This window comes from Typopeltis vanoorti, chromosome 12 (assembly GCF_054136105.1).
Source record: "Typopeltis vanoorti isolate ZY-2024b chromosome 12, IOZ_Tvanoo_1.0, whole genome shotgun sequence".
Classification (NCBI taxonomy): Eukaryota; Metazoa; Arthropoda; class Arachnida; order Uropygi; family Thelyphonidae; genus Typopeltis; species Typopeltis vanoorti.
The window spans coordinates 36896906-36915588 of NC_143560.1; the positions used below are offsets into that span (position 1 = coordinate 36896906).

The following is an 18683-nucleotide window of genomic DNA, read 5'->3' on the forward strand; positions in this document are numbered from 1 at the left end:
GGGGGGGACTGCCAAGGCCACGTATAGATAGGAGACTGAGTTCCTATCTATACGTGGGTGGTATGTTTGCGAGTCTGTCACTTCTCCCTGCATGTCCAATTTCCTTTTTATCTCTTCCTCCTCACATATAATGGATCACCAAGAAATACAACTTAACTATGGATCACAAAAATTTTCCCACAAAAAACAGTTTAAGAAACTATTTTTTAAACCTTGAACAATTCTCTACCAAACCAACTTGTCCTTTTCATATGCTGTTTCTATTGTTCTTCAAACTCCATTAATTAAACACTCTGATGTCTTCACCTATCTCTTTCTAAAGCTAAACTGTCTACAGTTGAAATACTCTAATACAGAGGCATAGCTAGAAGGGGGGGGGGTCCGCCCCAGGCAGCACTTTGAACCTTTTTTTAACTTTTGCGGTTAATTCTAAAATACAGTCTCGAGAACTCATTTCCAAATATTGTAATACTGCTGCGAGTTTTCCTCACAATTGCTGTAAGTGTTGCTAATTGTGAGAGGAATTTTCTAAATAAAATTGGTTAAGAATTACCTACGTTACTATGAAATAGACTTCACCAATGTCATAGATGATTTTGCTAACAGAAAAGCAAGAAAAAACATTTTAGAATGTCGAAATTAAAGTTTTTCTTCGAAAATAAACATAGTGTTTTAATTTATTTCCCTATGCGTCGTTTTGACTTTTTGTAGTATTTTTGGTGTGTATTGAGAGGGGCGGCAAATTCAGGGACCGCCCCGGGCAACAAAAGCTCTAGCTACACCACTGCTCTAATAGTGAGGTCATCCTTCTTGGGGGCTTTAACATCCACAACTCAAATTGGTTTCCCTTCTCCAGTTTCACCTATCAAGCAGGCAGGATTGCTGAAGTATTTTCCATTAGCAATGATCTAACACAGCACTTTTTCTTATAAAAGAAAGGTGTCAGTATGCATTTATTGTAGGAAAAGTTGAATAAAATTATACCACATCCATATGTCATGTGTCACCATTAATAAAAGTGTACCGTATCATTGAATGTCGTCCCAAAAAAGAACTGACCTAATACACTGTCAATCTCTAGAATGTCCCTACTAGAATACCTGACAACCTCCTCCAGTTTGCCAACACACCTGATCTTTTCCTAACAAACCCTCCCTTCCAAGTATACTGTGGATTTTTATCCACCAGTTCTCAGTCTGTGTTCTTTGGCACTATAAAGGTGCCAAATAGGATGACCTTCATAATTTCAATTCTTCTTTCTCTTGGTCCAAATACAGCTTCAGTTCTCTTAATCCAAAAACCTGCTCAGACCAAATAACAAGAAATCATCCTCACAGGAGTGAAGGTCTTCATCCCTTATTCCACCCCAAATTCATAGCCACCAATCCAAGGCCTTGGTTCTCAAAAACATGTGCTAATACCATAAAAGAAAAAACCTCTGCATACCATGAATGGCTCAAAACTAAAACTCCAGCTGCTCACTCCACCTATACTGCAGCTCGCAACACTCTAAAAGAATCATCACCAAATCCAAATCAGATTTTGAAAGGGTCAAATTCTGCAAACCTGCCTCCTGTCTAAGTGGCAGTTGTTCCTTCTGGTTCCTTGCCAAGGCCATTGAATGGGGCACCTCACCTAAAGACAAGGCTGATTAACTGACATCATTCTTTTCTTCTAATTCCTGCATTGACAATCTGGACAATTTTTCCTTCACTCCACCAAGAACTACTCTCTCTCTCTCTATGTCACCTATCATCTTTCACCAGAAAGAAATCTGAAGAATCCTTAATGACCTAAACACAAACAAGGCATCTGGTCCTGATGGTATCCCACCTATCATGTTAAAAACTTGTGCTCCAGAACTAACACTCCTGCATTGCTTCTTCAATCTATCCTATTCAACTGGCATGTACCCTACAGCATGGAACAATGCTCATATCCAGCCCATCCCAAAGAAAAGTGATAAAACCAATGAGCTATTGTTCAACTGCACTCAATTCTGTTCTCTCTAAAATTATGGAAAAGGTTATCAATAGCCAACTTCTGACCACCTTGAGACCTAACAACTAATCAATGACCAGCAATACAATTCTGCTATTCGCAATCTACAGCCAATATTCTAGATTTCATCACCCACCTTTGGACTCAAGCCATGGAAAAATTTGGAGAAATTCATGTAGTTGCTCTCGACATATCAAAAGCATTTGATCATGGTTGCCTTTCACATGCTACAACTGGGGTGCCAACTTTCTCACTGGTTGCTCATTACATGTCAAGGTGGATGGTTTTCTCTCCTCAGATTTCCCCACCAATGCAGGAGTACCCCAGGGTTCTGTTCTTTCACCCACTCTCTTCCTCTTGTATATAAATGACCTACTCTCACTGACTTCCTATCCTATCCATGGTTTTGCTGACAGTACACTCCATTCCTCCTTTTCATTTGACAAACCTTATAGTGCTCAAGTATTAGAATCCTCAAGATCCATCACAATCAATGTCCTGAACTTTGATCTCCTAGCTATATCTCAAAGGGGCAAAGACAACCTTGCAAATTTCAATGCCACCAAAACTCAGTCCTGTTTGATCTCTTGCAAGAAAGAGCTCACCCCCCCTTCCCCTTACTAACAGTAGTACCCAGATATCCAAACATAATCAGAATGCCCTTCTTGGACTGACCTATATCGCCAACGTTTCCTGGCACAAACACATTTCAACATAACTTCTACAAGCTGCCACAAATATTTGGTGTACTTTTTTCATGAGACCCTACTTCACATTTGCTAATTCCATACAAATCTGTCTAACGATGAAATATTGCTCCCATATTTGTAGTGGTACACCAAAATCCTCTCTAAGATTGCTCAATTCTATCCAGAAGAGGACAATCTGGTTAATTAATGATCCCTCTCTCATATGCACTTCAATTCCTCTCTCATAGATGTTCAGTTTTTGCCTTTGCTTCTTCTACAGATATTTTCATAGACAGTGCTACTATTCTTCTTCTTTTCAGCCATTTTCTGTCCACTGCTGGATGAAGGCATCCTGCAGTTCTTTCCACCTTTGTCTGTTCTTGGCAATGATTGACCAATTTTCCCCAATTTTCCCCAACTGGATTCCAAAAGAAGCCTCGTTTCCCTTCTTTTGGAATCCAGTTCGTTAGTATGGTGGTCCATCGCTCATCTTCTCTTCTGGATAGATGTCCGGCCCATTTCCATTTTAGTCACTTGTGGTGAAGAACGATGTCAGTGAAAAGAAAAGCATCTCTCCATTTTTCTTTGAGTTGTTGTTAATTTATTTGCCAGTGCTTTTGTTAGCGACCAAGTTTCACAACCATATGAGATGACCGGAAGTATACACTGGTTAAATGTCTTCCTTTTTATACATGGTCGTCACATTGTTTTGAAAAATGCTTTTCAATTTTCTGAATGCACTCCAGGCAAGTTGAACTCTCCTATTTATTTCCTTTTGGAGTCCACAGTTTAGATCAATGAGATGACCTAAGTATGTATATGAAGAGACTTTTTCCAAGAAATTGTTTTCTATTATCATGTTTTTTGGTGTTACAAAATGATTAAGCATGATTTTAGTTTTTTCTCTGTTTATCTATAGACCAACTTTTCTGCTTTCATGATATAGGTCTTCTGGAGTGCTTGTAAAAATTATGATATCATCTGCATATCTTAGGTGTGTTAAGTTTCTGTTATTAATTTTTATACCAAGGTTTGTCCAGTTTATATTATTAAATATTATTAAATAAAGGACTGCTGTAAAGATTTTGAGTGATAGAGAGTCTCCTTATCGGACACCTTTTTCAATTGATATTTTATTGCTACTCGTGTGAAGTTGGATTGTTGCAGTGAGGTATAATGCCTGGAGGAGGTCCATATATTCTCCAGAACTCCCTGATTCTGGAGTGCTTTGATTATTGCATTAATCAAATCAATAATCAAATTTTCATAATCAATGAAGGCTAAACACAGAGGCAATTGGTTTTCTTCTGCTTTTTCTATTATTTGTTTTACTGCATGAATATGATCAATTTTGATAAAGCCTTTATGGAATCCTGCTTGTTCTACTGGTTGATTTGAGCAAAAGAAGAGGTGTTAACCTGCTTGTTATTACTTTTGTGAGAATTTTGTACAGATTAGAGAGAATACTAATTGATCTATAGTTCTTTACTTCTTCTTTGTCCCTTTTTTTAAATAACAGTATCAGAGTAGCATTTTTCCAATTTTCTGGTATCTTCCCCTTGAAAATCATCAGAACAAGAACTATTGCTAACCAACACCTTTTTAGAGTACATCTTAAAACTCGCTGAACGAACTTCACTGCCTCCTCTTTCATTCCATCTATTTCTGTTCTTTGGAACAGCCTCTCTGACTCTGCCTTCCCCAAAGAATGCAACCTTCAATTGTTCAAAAAAAAAAAAAAAATATATATATATATAAATAGATTCCTACTTTCTTCTTAATTTCTTGCCCACACATGGCTGATCTGCTATAGGTCTTACGACCTTTTGTGTATGGGTCAGATAAAAAAAATACAGGAGATCATGAAGAGAGTACTTGCTTTATCTATGTAGCATTAATAAGGTTTCTATGAAGCCAGGGTTACTTTTTAGCCTGATAAGGAAAATGAGTTCTAACAATCTTTTGTCTAAAATCATACTAAAAGAAAAGCATCTGACTGCTGGAAATGACAAAGGTAGAGACCAGCTTCCAAATTTCATAAAGTTAAAGCTAGAAAACTGCAAACTGTTCTCTGTTAGGAATAGAAAAGTATTAGAAGATTTATTTATTAATTTATAAAATAATAGTAACTATTACTATATACTGGTGATTTGCTTCCTTATGCACTGCTTTCTGAACTAATTGTCAAGTGAAGGGCCATCCACATCTAGGACTAAATCACTTTTTATTTATAGTTCAATATAAAGCTTTTAAAATATGTTTGAGATTTAATTAAATTAATTGTGCATTTATTATTTTTAAATTACGGAATGCATTACTGTTTAGATGATGGATGTTTATTTAAAATACACATATATTAAACTGCCATAAATACCTGAGTTCCAAGACCAAGTGTTAATAGCATGAAGAAGAAAAGAAAGGCCCAAAGAGGTGAAACAGGAAGTCGAGCCACAGCTTCGGGATAAGCAACAAAAGCTAAGCCTGCACCTAAAACAGGAAAGTTTTCTATTTTATAAACCATATTATTTCTTCAAGTAAGGACTATTCATATGCAGAATTATACTTATTTCAGTAATAAAATAAGTATCTAAATGTAATATAAATTTAGACAAAAAATTAACTATAATTAGAACTTTTATTCTGATAGTGCATAAAAAAATTTGCTGAGCTTAAAAAAAAAGTATATAACAGAAAATATGAAAAAAATACAATCTGCTAAAGACAAATGTTTGTTTCTATCAAGATGTTTCAATCATTGGCACAAATACAGTTAAGATTAGTGAAGCATAGCATATTTTCAGTTGTTGTTATTTTTAAGCTAAAAACAAGTTAAAATACTACATAATAAACAATGACTAATCTTTTTCCTCTAGACTGGTCTGTGGTTATTCCATGGCTAGAGTCCAGATATTCTATATTGGATAAATTTTATTATTATTATTATGTTATTATTATTATTATATTATTATTATGACTCAGGCCTCTATGGAGTCAAAAGATTCATTGTGGGAGGCGATGAATCTCATATGTCTCACAGTATAATAGAAAACTCATATGTCTCACAGTATCTTATTGTCACCAAAAGTCTTGTATACCTCCTCCATAACATTTTCTTTTCCAACACAGCTTGCTTGATTTCTCTCTTCATCCATTTCACGTCTACTCTATTTATTAGTTTATCTCATGGTATGCAGTTATACATTGCTTGTGTCAGATACCGCCTTATGAATTCCTACAGCTCATCTACCCAATGTACTGATGATAGTTGACTACAGAGCTTCCCCTAATCACCCACCTCATAATTCTACATATATCTGTTTTTAGCAGTAACCTTTTCTTGTTTCACCACTTCCCAAACAAGTACCTTATGATCACTCTCACCAACTGGCAGCAGTGTTAATGGCTCATTAACAAAATCTTGTAAAGTTATCACAAATCCAAAACACTAAAGCCTCTAGTTGCTTCAGTTACATGCTGCTTAAGATCTTTATCCCTCAGAAACACAACAAACTCACTCTCCTTGTTGCCATATACTATCTTCTCCTTTCATCACTCTATATTCCTGTAATTAAAGTCTCCCATCAGGATCACCTTCTTTTTACATGCCCAACCAATTTGCCCAAACATTTCACGATCAGTATTCTCTACATTCCCTGGCCTATAAAAGCATCCTATCAGATATACTAGCCTGTTAATTTCAACACACCACAGAGATTCAAAATCTGCACATGTATTATCAATTTCCACACTTTGTGGACACAATTCCTCCAATCATTAACAGCACTTCCTTCCTCCTCTTTCACCTTCCTATCCTTCTGGAAAATTGTATATCCTTCCATTTCTATTCTTAACATCACATCATCCTCCAACAACCAAGTTTCAACTTATAACCAATTATCTTTGGGCATACTGACTCAATCAGTGCAACAAACTCAGCTATCTGATTTTGAACACTCCTTACAAGAACACTCCTTACAAGCTTACAAGTATACAAGCATAACAATCTCTGTGTCTTTGAGGCCATTCTACCACACTTTTTTTTTTATATTTTAACATTCTCTATTCTAGCTGCTATACCACACCTCTCTCTGGTCTGACCACTCCAGTTTCCCTGATGTGACTATGACTTCCATTCATGCCTATCTCATCCTTATATTTATGCATCCCATCACCTTGCTGCTACAACCACATCTTCGACCTCGTATCTAGCTTCCTCCTGTAATATAACCAGTTTAGCTGTGCTATCCTGTTTCACTAGTTCCCGTAGATTGTTTACTACATTAACTTATTGATTCTGTACCTTCTGAGCAAACAATAGCCTTTCTAAATGCACAACAACACCAAACACATTCACATGCAATCCATCAACTTTAAACCATTCCAACTTTCCTTCAAATTCACTAAACAGCTTCACATACTGAACCCCCCCCCCTTTGCTTCACATAACTCAGCCATCTTGTTATTCATTACCTCTGCCTTCCTTCTCAATTCACTAATGTCATATCTGGGTACCATGCTAATGACTTTTCCAATGACACTATTATCCTTTATCTGCTGCAACAACTTTCTGGAGTCTCTATCAACATTTTTTTTTTCACCAACTAAGTTTATTATTATTAAGAGACCTCCAGGGAGTCAGAGACTCATCGAGGAAGGTCACATACTACATGCACCAGCTATCATACCTATTCTTGAATTCATTAACAATGCTTGCACTCACAACATCCAATGGCATTCCAATCACACACCACCCTCTAAGAGAAAAATCTAGCCCTCACACCCTTCTTGGTGGCCTTCATTCTCAGCTTCCAAGGATGCCCTCTCGTTCTTTCCCCACCCTCCATAAATTGAAAAATTCCATCAATTGAAATCTTCTATGATCCTTTCAGAAGTTTGTAAGTATCAATCATATCACCCCTCTTTCTCCTGTTTGCTATGTGTGCAGTCTACAAATTCTCAATCCGTCTTCATAATCAGTATTCCACAATCCTGATATCATTTTTAACATTCTCCTTTGTACTCTCTCCAATATATCAGAATCACAATGGAAACCAGGAGACCAGACCTGCGCACAATAGTCCAAGTAAGGTCTTATCAAGGCCTTTTAAAGAGGCAAAATAACATCCTTATCTTTACATGTGAACGTTTGTTTCAGCATTGCAATTATCTTTTGAGTTGTATTTGCAACCTTTGCCACATGGCCCCTAAACTTCAATTTCCTATCTATTAACACTCCAAGATCCCTAGCCTCATCAGTTTCTTCTAGCCTAATCCCACCAATATAATACAACATTGGATAGCTAATCATGCCGAAGTGAATGACTTTGCATTTACTCACATTGAACTGACATCCATTTTCCCATGCCCACAATTCCAGTCTATTCAAATCATTCTGCAAGCACTGCATATCAGCAGCATTCCTGATTATCCTACCTATCTTTGCATCATCAGCAAATATCTGTATGTCGCTTGTCAAATCCTTCCCAAAATCATTAATGTACAAATTGAATAACAGTGGACTGAGCACTGATCCTTGTGGTAACCACTTGTTACCTTAAACCTTGCAGACTCAGATCCTCTGTATACCACTTTTTGATATCTGTCAGTCAGCCATCCTCTTATCCATGCTAATATTGTATAACCCAAACCCATTTTCTCCAATTTATGCAACAGTCTACCATGCTGTATTCTGTCAAAAGCCTTAGCAAAATCCAAAAGTATCATGGTGTATCCATTCCCCTTATCTAGTTCAATGGTAACATTGTTACAGAATGTGAGCAAGTTGCTAAGATATGACCTTCCCTTAGTAAACCCATGTTGTTCATTGCAAAGTAGAGATTCACTGTCGACCCATTTCTGAATGCAAGCCCTAACCAATTTTTCTAAAATCTTCACTACCACTCTTGAGATAATAACTGGTCGATAGTTGGATACATCGGTCTTTGCACCACCCTTGTGCAATGGAATTACCATACATTCCTTCCATTCCTGTGGAATCTTCCCTGTTTTGAGACTCATATTAAACAGCCAGGTCAAAGGAATGGCCAGTTCAGCTGAACATTCTTTTAGCACACGTGCTGATATTCCATCAGTCCCTATTGCTGAATTCTTATTCAAGTTGTGCAACAGCTCTAAAACCTCAGCCTCACACACCTGCGTTTCTTCATCTAGCGAAGAGGTAACAGTGAGCTCAATGTTGTATTCACCAGGTTGATAGCTTTTAACAAAATGGGCACTCATTAACTGAACAACCTCTTCTGCATCTATAACCTTCATGCCATCTAGATTTATAAGAGTCATTCTTTCATATTCATTCTTTCTTTTACTTGCAGCATATCGATAGAATTCTTGTGGATTGCCTTTAGCATGCAGAGCCAGTTTCTTTTCATACTCCGACTTTGCTTTACATACAACAGTTGTGACTATTCTAGCCAGCTGCTTATAACGTTCATAACGGACGTCATCCATATGCAAACGGCATTCCTTCCACATCATCCTTTTCTTATGAATTTCTTGTTTAATAAGATTACATATCAATTTGACTCCTACTCTGTTTATTCTTCAAACACTCGGGACACATTCTGATATCGCATCATTTAAGTATTTTTAAATGCTTCCCATGCACTGTCGATATTCTTTCCATCCAGCAACCAATTCTACTGAACTCAGTATAATCCTCAGTTGGTCATAATTTCCTGCTTTGTAGTTCAGCATGTAACCTTTTCTGAAGGGAACATTCACAAACTTAGTCACTTCCCAAGTCAGTACCGCATGATCACTGTCACCAACTGGAGGCAGAATAGTTACGTCTTTAACTGAAATGCCCCCTGATACTATAATCAAATCTAGCACTCTTTGACCTCGAGTTCCTTTTGTCATATGCTGCTTGAGGAAGTTGTCCTGCAACAACTCAATAAATGAATGAATGAATTCATTTACTGAAAGAATGAATGAATGAATGAAAGAAGAATGAATTCTCATGAGATTCTACTGCCACCCAATCAATATTTGGATAATTAAAGTCTCCCATTATGATTACTCTTTTCATAGTCACCTTTTCTATTTGGTAATGCATTTCTTCATCACTAGCAACTGATTCACCAGGTCTGTAATAACACCCCACTATGTAATTGATTTTGTTAGATTCTACCTCACACCAGATGGCTTCAAACTCAGTGCCACATGAAATATTGTTAGTAGTAGTACTATAATTATAGGACTCAACTCTAACTGGATTTAAGTCATCTGATATCATTAGCAGCACATCCCCTCCTCTCTTATCCTCTCTATCCTTCCTAAAAATATTGTACCCTTGACACTCGATACCAGCTAGTATGTCTGATTCTAATAGCCAGGTCTCACTAATACCTACAATCTGAGGTTGCAACATACTGACTAAGGCAACAAACTATCCCTTTGTTTCTGATACTTCTAGCATTTGTGTACAGACATAATAATCTACCTGCTTGTTCTTTTGTATTGTCTTGTCTGCACCCACAACCACTAATTCTGATGTTTGCTCTTTTCTTCTCTGCAAATATCTTTCCTATTAAGTGTGTTTCTTATTTAAATAGATTTTCCACAGTAGTCACCCCCATCAAAAGATATAGTATTCCTATAACACCTCAGTATCCCTTATGAATACATATCAAGAATTTGATGATATATCATATCAATATGTATATTGTCCATTATGAATGCATAGTATTTCTTGGAAGTGAACTGCTTGCTTGCACTATGGCTATGAGAGCCAGTATTATATATCTGTCAATGCATACATTCTCCTGCAAATTTATCTGTTTTGCAGTCTGAGTCCAGCTAACTTCATTTCAGTCGACCCCAAATTCCTCATATATTTAATTCAACTTAAGACTTTCCAACCATGGACATGTGACATCTTCCAACTGTGATACAGAGACAATTTCTTGGGAAGAATAGAATACTGTTGATTAGTTCTATTTCAATATCATGCAAAGTGGCTGAGGTTCCATTTGAGATGGGCACAGAATTGCCATTGCTGTGTTCAGTTCTATTAAGCTTGTTAGAGACTAACATCAAGCTCTTTCCCTTCCTCCTTCCCATCTCTCTCTCTCTCACACACACACACACACAAAAGTGGACTTGGAATTGTTTCAGCTTTTAGTAATGATCATGAATTTTTAAAAAACGTTGTTACTACTTCACTTTCTATTGCACCGATGACTTTAGAAAACAACTCAAAGAGAATTAAAGAAACTCTTCTTACACAAATGAGTAGATTAATAGCTTGAATTGTGTAGTTAATGCAATTCATCAGCTGAAATTTCACTTTTTTTTTCCCCTTTTTCTATTTTCTAACCTTTCAGCATGCCTGAAAAATTTCTGTTTTGATGCATATAAGCACACCAATTAAAGATACAATTGCAAGAGCATACAAATGATTAATAATGATGATAGTTTGGTTAGACACAATTATATAAGCAACTGAGATTAAAGGGATTTGGTAATAATAGAAACTACATATCTAACCTTGGGCAGCAACCTTTGAAACTGGGACTCCTAATTCATGAGCCATAAAACCGACTATACTGAAAATAACAAAGCCAGCAAAGAAGCTAGTACCACTGTTGCCAAAAGTGATGAAAAGGGCATCTCTAAAAACAAATAAAACAGCTTATGTAATATATGGATTTATGCATAAAGAATATAAAGTTTAAATAAAATTGAAATATGAACATGATAAAAATAATAATAATTTAAAATAAAATTATATCTAAGGACAATATGGAAAATTATATATCAATATTCCCTCTTGGGAATTCTTGAAACAGTTTCGGCCATAAAAATATGATACTGACATTCCAACCTTTGTGTACAACTGTTCTGTACACAAGAATAATTGTTTACATATTGTCAAAACATGCATTGATTAATTAGCTCCATGTACAGTATAAACACTGAAAAGTAAAAGAATTGTAAAATTCTGTTCAATGGTTGTAATTACCAGAAAGAAATAACCATTATATTATGCAATTTAAGCCTTTATAGCAATTTTTTTAAATTAAAATGATTATTTATTTTGTTAACAGACATAATTAAAATGCAATCAAATTTCATTATGGGAAAAATCAGTATATTGTTTAAAATGTGGTTTCTATACAGGACCATTTATTTCTTACCTTTTTTTGATAACATAAATGGGTGATTAAAAGCAAACTATTTTTTACTACATATTAAGTATATGTAGAGTTGCCTACATTATCACTGTAGAATTAGCAAATTATTTTGAAATATGGTGACCATTTAGTAAACAATACAAAAACTTTTTACTGTTATCCAGCAGGTATTCACTTATTCCTAAATCTTACCTGTAGCAGTTATTATGGAAACGGTTATAGCTAGCCAAAGTTATGAGTCCTCCCCAGCATGGTGAAAGAGAAAAGAAAATCTGCATGGCAGCATCTCCCCAAACCTGCAATTATTATGTTGTTAGGTAGACTAGACACTATTTAACTTTAATGATTACATTTAAAGTGTACAGAAATGAGGTGCCCAAACTACAGTCTACAGCAATCCCAAATTAAAAATACAGATTTGTAAAGAACTTTATAGCTTACAGTTTCCTTTCTTCTATTTCCTTCATAAATATAATACTTGCCTTTAATCTCTTTTGCACAATTGATATGTGCAATGCACATTCATAATAATAACAGCATTACTGAGTTTCTATTAACAAATCTATTATAAGCTCAGTAATTATTATAAATATGGTCCTAATTCAATCTAAATATTGACACTGGTAGTTGATACTACCATTTGATTGTAAGAATATATAGGATGTGCACACACACATAGGATGTTTAAAAAAGTGAATGCCTTATTTTCTTTAAAGCAACTACTAGAGTGCAATCTAAATTAAATTAATTGTCATAACTTTTTTTTTGTTCACAAGTGGAGAACAATGGTGAAACATTTAAGTTTACACCAAGTGTATAGAAATGCAACTCTTCAATGTAGGCCCAAGAAATGGCTTGAATCAAATCTGTAATTATTGCTACAATCTGGGAACCACAAATATGGTTCATGATGCAGATGATTCAGACCACTAATAACATCATGTCTGACTTGAATAGCCCCCCCACCCCACCCAAAAAAAAAATCGTCTCAAAATACCTAATGCTAGACTCTGGAGATCTTGATTTTCAAGCATGGAAAAGTAAAAATTGAAAACCAGTGCCAATTTTTGTGAAATAAAAATACAAATCTGTTCATAGGAAAACATGGACACTCCAAAGTATGTATGCATAATTAGAAATCAAACAGAACTCATCTTTTAGTTGTGTCCTAAGAGAAAACATTATAACAATGGCAAATGTGGCATTGACTGAGTGGCTAGTGTACCTCTTCACCCATTAGGCTACAAGTTCAAATCCTAATATTTGTGAATGGCTTTAGGTAAGAGATACATTTCATTACTCAGTATGCAACTACTGCCCTGCTTACCAGAGATCTGAAATGGCATGAAAAAGTTCCATGTTTGGTTTCAACAGTAGTTTCCAGTATAGAAACCAGATTATGCAAAAAATAAATAAATAAAAGTATTAAAAATATAAACTATAAAAAAAAACCTTAGCTCACTCACAGTATTAATGTACTATAAGATTTAAAGACGTTTATATCCTTTAGGTTAAAGGTAATCTTAAAATATAATTATCTCCCAAATTCAGGTAATTAATACAGCCACATTTATTGTACAAGAAATATTTCTTGCTAATGTAGACTCCAAAACTCAGGCTTGTAACAGTTTATATATATTATTATTATTATTATTACAACATGACACCTCCAAGGAGTCCAAGGACGCATCTTGGAAGGACACTCTACTCTGACATATACATCTCACTGTCTCTCCTACTACTTAATTCTCCAATGACACTGATACCATCATGCACCATCTACCCAATAGTATTTTTTGTCTGTAAATTGCAGGTGTTCTCATGGATGATTTGCCTATACATGGGATGAAAAACCTGAGTTTCTGGACAAAAAAAAAACCTTGCTAGAAGAATCGAAATGTGTAATGTCCCATTATTGTACCCTTTTATTACTGTAGTTATGTTTTTATTATTGTGCTATTATTATTGCACTATTACTGTAGTTTTCTTTCATTTAATCATATGTAACAAGTGTGTGTGTGTGGTCTGCCAATCCAGAGTGGCCATCATGTTGGCAGAAAATTTATTTTTCATTTATTTCTTCAAAATAGATGTCAACAGATCTTCCCGTCTGTTCAAGCCTCTGTAGCATGTAGTCAGTATCAGTATCACTGATGCTTGTTGGTTAGAAAGGGCATCAATGACTGAGTTTGAATCATGTCTAGGATGTGAAAGCTTTATAAAGGCTTTTCAATTCAAAGTAAAGTCAGCTAGTCTCCTAAAGGTAGGTTCCTCTGGAAACTCAGCTTTTTCCTGCAGAACAGGAAAACCAGCCAGAAAGGGATGGACAGACACACATACACACAATTGAACAGGCATAACTGTTTGGCTGTAATTTCAAATAACTACTAATTTCACTACTACTGTAATTTCAAATAACTACTAATTTCACTACTACTGTAATTTCAAATAAATACTACAAAAATTATAGAGATAATTTTCACAATACAAGAGATTAATGCAAGCTGAATCAGAGTGGGGGAGAGAGAGAAATTTGGGAGTGTTAGAAGAGGAGAGAAAGGAAACAGAAGAGAGGGAATGAGTGAGAGGTATGTGGGTGCTAGAAGAGGAGAGAATGGAAACAGTAGAAGAGAGGGAATGAGAGAGAGGTATGGGAATGCTAGCAGACGAGAGGATGGAAACAGTAGGAGAAATGGAATGAGAGAGGGATATGGAAGTGCTAGAAGTGGAGAAAATGGAAACAGTAGAAGAGAGGGAATGAGAGAGATGTACGTGAGTGCTAGAAGAGGGGAGAATGGAAAGAGTAGGAGAGAGAGGTATGGGAATGCTAGAAGAGAGAATAGCAGTAGAAGAGAGGGAATAAGAGAGACCTATGGGAATGAAAGAAGAGGAGATGGAAACAATAGGAGAGAGAGAATGGCAAGAGGTATAATGTATGGCGACCCAATGATCCGTGGTGTTCAAGATAGGATGCGTGAGGAGTGTTTGCCAGGAGGAACAATAGAAAGGGTGGCTATGGCAATTAAGAGAGGTGAAAGGGTGGATGAGATGATTGTGATGGTAGGAACAAATGATTTGAGTGGTAATGTAAGTCGGGCAGCGAGAAATATGAGATTTTTCCTTGAGGCTGTATGGAGGACGACAGAGAGAGGAAAAATAGTGTGCGTGTTGCCTAGGTATGATAATGATGAACTGAGCAGAAGAGCGGTGATATTGAATGGCATAATAGCAAGAATGTGTGACAAGAGAGGACTGGTATATGTGGATACTTGGAGTGCGTTTGAGGAAAGAGAGGAATTGTATGCGAGAGACCGCTTACATTTGAATGAGGAAGGACGTAGGCATCTGGAGAGATTGCTGTTCTGAACGAGTCAGTGTGTCCCAGGGAGCATGATAGCAGGGGTGGCCTCTTGTGGGAATGGATACTTGGGAGAAGGGAGATGATGTCAGGTAGCACTGAGCCCAGTGGAGTCTAGAAGGGATAATGCTGGGTATAGAAACAATGGCATTTATATGTTTTATACTAATGCCAGGAGTATCCGGAATAAGGGAGAGGAATTGGTGGCACAGATAGCATCAGCCTGGCCAAAAATTATTGGGATCACTGAGACGTGGTCACAGAAGGGGATATAATAACAGGAATAGAAGTCACTGGGTATAGCATTTTTCGTCAGGATAGGAGGGGAAAGTGTGGTGGTGGGGTACTGCTTATGATAAGTGATGACCTATGTCCTCTAAGAGTGGAGGCTTTGGAAGGAAGTGAGACAAATGATTTTGAGAGCATATGGTGTGAGGTAGAGGTAGACAAGACAGGATATTTAGTGGGGTGTTGCTACGGACCCAGGAGCACAGAGGATGGGGACCAGGAGATGTTTAGACAGCTAAGTTTGGCAAGTGCAAGAAGAATGATTGTTGTGGAGAATTTTAACCACAGTAATATAAATTGGAGAGAGGAAGATGCATGTAGCAATAGGGGAATGGAATTTCTAGAATTCTTGAGGGACAAATGTCTTAGGTAACATGTAACAGAGGGAACAAGAGGTTCAAGAGTTTTGGATTTGGTTATAGTATCAGAAGAGTTGATAATAACTGAGATGACATCTCTCCCACCAGTTGGAGAGAGTGACCATATGGTTTTGACTTGGAAAATGAATAGACATGCAGGAGTATCAAAGAGACGGGAACTTATGTGGAATTATAAAGCAGGTGATTATAATAGTCTTAGACGTCAACTTCGGGAAGTTTCATGGAGGGAGGAATTGGAAGGTCGGGATATCATTAGTGCGTGGGAAATTGTGAAAGAATATTTGTTAGCAGCAATGGTAAGTTGTATACCACGAGTGAAGAAGAGGACACAATTTGGAGTAAAGTGGATGACAAACAATATTAAACAGGAATTGCATGCGAAAAAGAGGCTATGAAAGAGATATAAGGAGACAGGTGAAGAGAGGATGCATGAAGAATATAAGACACAAGCCAGAAGAGTGACTAGTGTGGTACAGAAAGCGAAACTGGAATATGAGAGGAGGTTGGCCCTAAGATCCAAAGAAAATCCTATGGAATTTTTTAGCTATGTGGCCAGTAGGAGGAGAAATGACTGTGGAAGAATGATATTGTGGGATAAAAATGGGAATAGAGTGACTGATGCAGAGGACATAGTGGAATTGTTCAATGAACACTTTATTGGAGTATTTCATCCTAGAGGAGTCAGTTTTAATGCTAGAGGGATAGGGCTGGTTCGAGGTTTAGAGGTACAGGAGGAGGAGAGTGTGTTTCAGATACTGAGTACTCTGGATGTCAGTAAAGCTTTGGGACTGGATGGTATTTCACCACGAGTTTTGAGAGAATGTGCCAGGGAACTGACAGTGCTTTTAACCTGGCTTTTCAATGAAAGTCTGGCTTCGGCAAAGGTGCCCAGGGAAGGGAGGGAAGGTGGGATAGTGCCATTGCATGGGGGTGGTGGCAGACTGGAGGTGTCTGGTTATGGGCCAGTCTGTGTGTCATCAGTAGTTGTTAAGATCTTGGAGAGTGTAGTGAGGGACCGTATACAACATTGGGCAGATGAGGGTAATGTTATCTGTGAGAGTCAACATGGATTTGTGAAAGGGAGCTCTTGTTTTAGCAATATGCTAGCCTTTTATAATAAAGTTACAAGAGCATTAGATGAGGGAAAGGCATATACTGCAATTTTCTTAGACTTAGCAAAGGCATTTGACAGGGTGCCACATGACTGATATTTAAGTTGCAGCACATGGGTCTGGATGTCGAATTGGTCAACTGGATTCGGAATTGGCTGTCTGGTGGGTATCAGGGAGTTGTGTATGGTGGAGCAGTTTCAAGGAGGCAGAGGGTTACAGGTGGGGTCCCACAGGGCTCAGTACTAGGACCTATATTGTTTAACCTTTATATCAATGACATTACCAGTGGATTGCAGGGGGATATTCGGTTGTTTGCGGATGGTGTGGGGCTGGGGGGAATTATTGGTAGTGGTGCAGATGTGGTGGCCCTGCGGGAGGATTTGGGTGGGCGGGATGGATGGGCAAATGGGTGGGGGTATCGGTTTGGTGCAGCGGAATGTGGGGTCTTGGGAGGCATCGATGGGATGCGGCATACTCTATGGGAGGAGTTATGCTGGAGGAAGTAGAGGAGATAAGAGATCTGGGGTTGATGGTTGATAGAAACCTGAAGTTTGGGGGACATGTTGCAGGGGTGGTGAAGGTGGCATAGAGGATTGCTGCAGTTGTGGGGGGGGATGCTGGCCTGCAGGGATGGGGGGGTTGTCATTCCGTTGTGTGGGTCTCTGATTAGACCACACTTGGACTATTGTTTTCGGATTTGGTCTCCAGGATTTGGGGGGGATGGGTTGGCTGTGTGGGAGATGCGGGGACGGATGACAGAGATGGTTTCAGGACTGTACGGGGATAGTTGCAGGGATCAGCTGGGGGATGTGGACTGCAGAGTTTGGTGGATGGAGGAGGGAGAGGTGATATGATTGAGACTTTTAAACTGTTGAGAGGTGGTTGCAGGGTTGACACTGGGGAGTTCTTTTGTTTGGTTGAACAGCGGGGGGGGGGAGTGGTGGCAGGGGGCCATCCCTGGAAGTTGCAAGGGGAAACTGTGGGCAAGAGGGTGAGGAGTGGTTTCTTTGCATGGAGGGTGGTTGAACCGTGGAATGCACTGCCTGATGGAGTGGTGAGAGCGAGAACGGTCAATGAGTTTGGGGAGTGGTGTGATAGACTTTGTGTTTCTTCAAAAATCTCCCCTCGAAGAGTTTTGACAGACTTTATGTTCTTAGGAAGGACCTCCCACGATGAGTCTTTTGACTCCATGGAGGCCTGAATAATAATATTAATGATAATAATTATACATATTTATTTAGGACTGTGACTTTCTTTCAGACCAACCTTTGACAGAGCTGATAGAAATAGTTTTGCTATGATTTCAATATGTCAAGAAGAGAAGGGGGGAAAATGATTGAATATTTTATCTATTTTTACAAGGGTCGTAGCAATTAGCCAAAAGTGTCATAAAGACAACTGATTTCTGAAGCAAGAGTTATGTCACTATAACCAATAGTCCTCACCCTGTGGATGTGTCAGCAAGTTAAGGATACCCTGTTATTGAGTTGGATGTACTCATTCTGTATTCAAGTATTATGCAAATTCTTATCATAATATTATTTTGTTAGACTGGTTGGCTGGATAATGGCAAACTCATTCTTCAACCAGAAGGCCATGGGTTTGAATCCGATCATGGACACGAATATTTGTAAATGTCAGGTTTTTCATCCTGCATCTAGACAAATTGGCTGTAGAACTCAAACAATTTCAGACAAATA

The 18683-nt window shown here is 37.7% G+C and overlaps 1 protein-coding gene across 4 annotated transcripts in view; it reads right to left on the minus strand.

Annotated features, from left to right (window-relative positions):
• The window catches only part of LOC150100701 (sodium- and chloride-dependent glycine transporter 1-like), a 285409-nt gene that overhangs the window by 47021 nt on the left and 219705 nt on the right, over window positions 1-18683 (minus strand). For all 4 annotated transcript variants that reach the window (XM_090402061.1, XM_090402060.1, XM_090402059.1 and 1 more), the window contains 3 exons: window positions 12038-12141; window positions 11199-11323; window positions 5065-5177 (listed from right to left, as the gene is read on the minus strand). In XM_090402061.1, the coding sequence (XP_090258187.1) occupies window positions 5065-5177; window positions 11199-11323; window positions 12038-12141 (342 nt within the window). The remainder of the gene's footprint in view (window positions 1-5064; window positions 5178-11198; window positions 11324-12037; window positions 12142-18683) is intronic.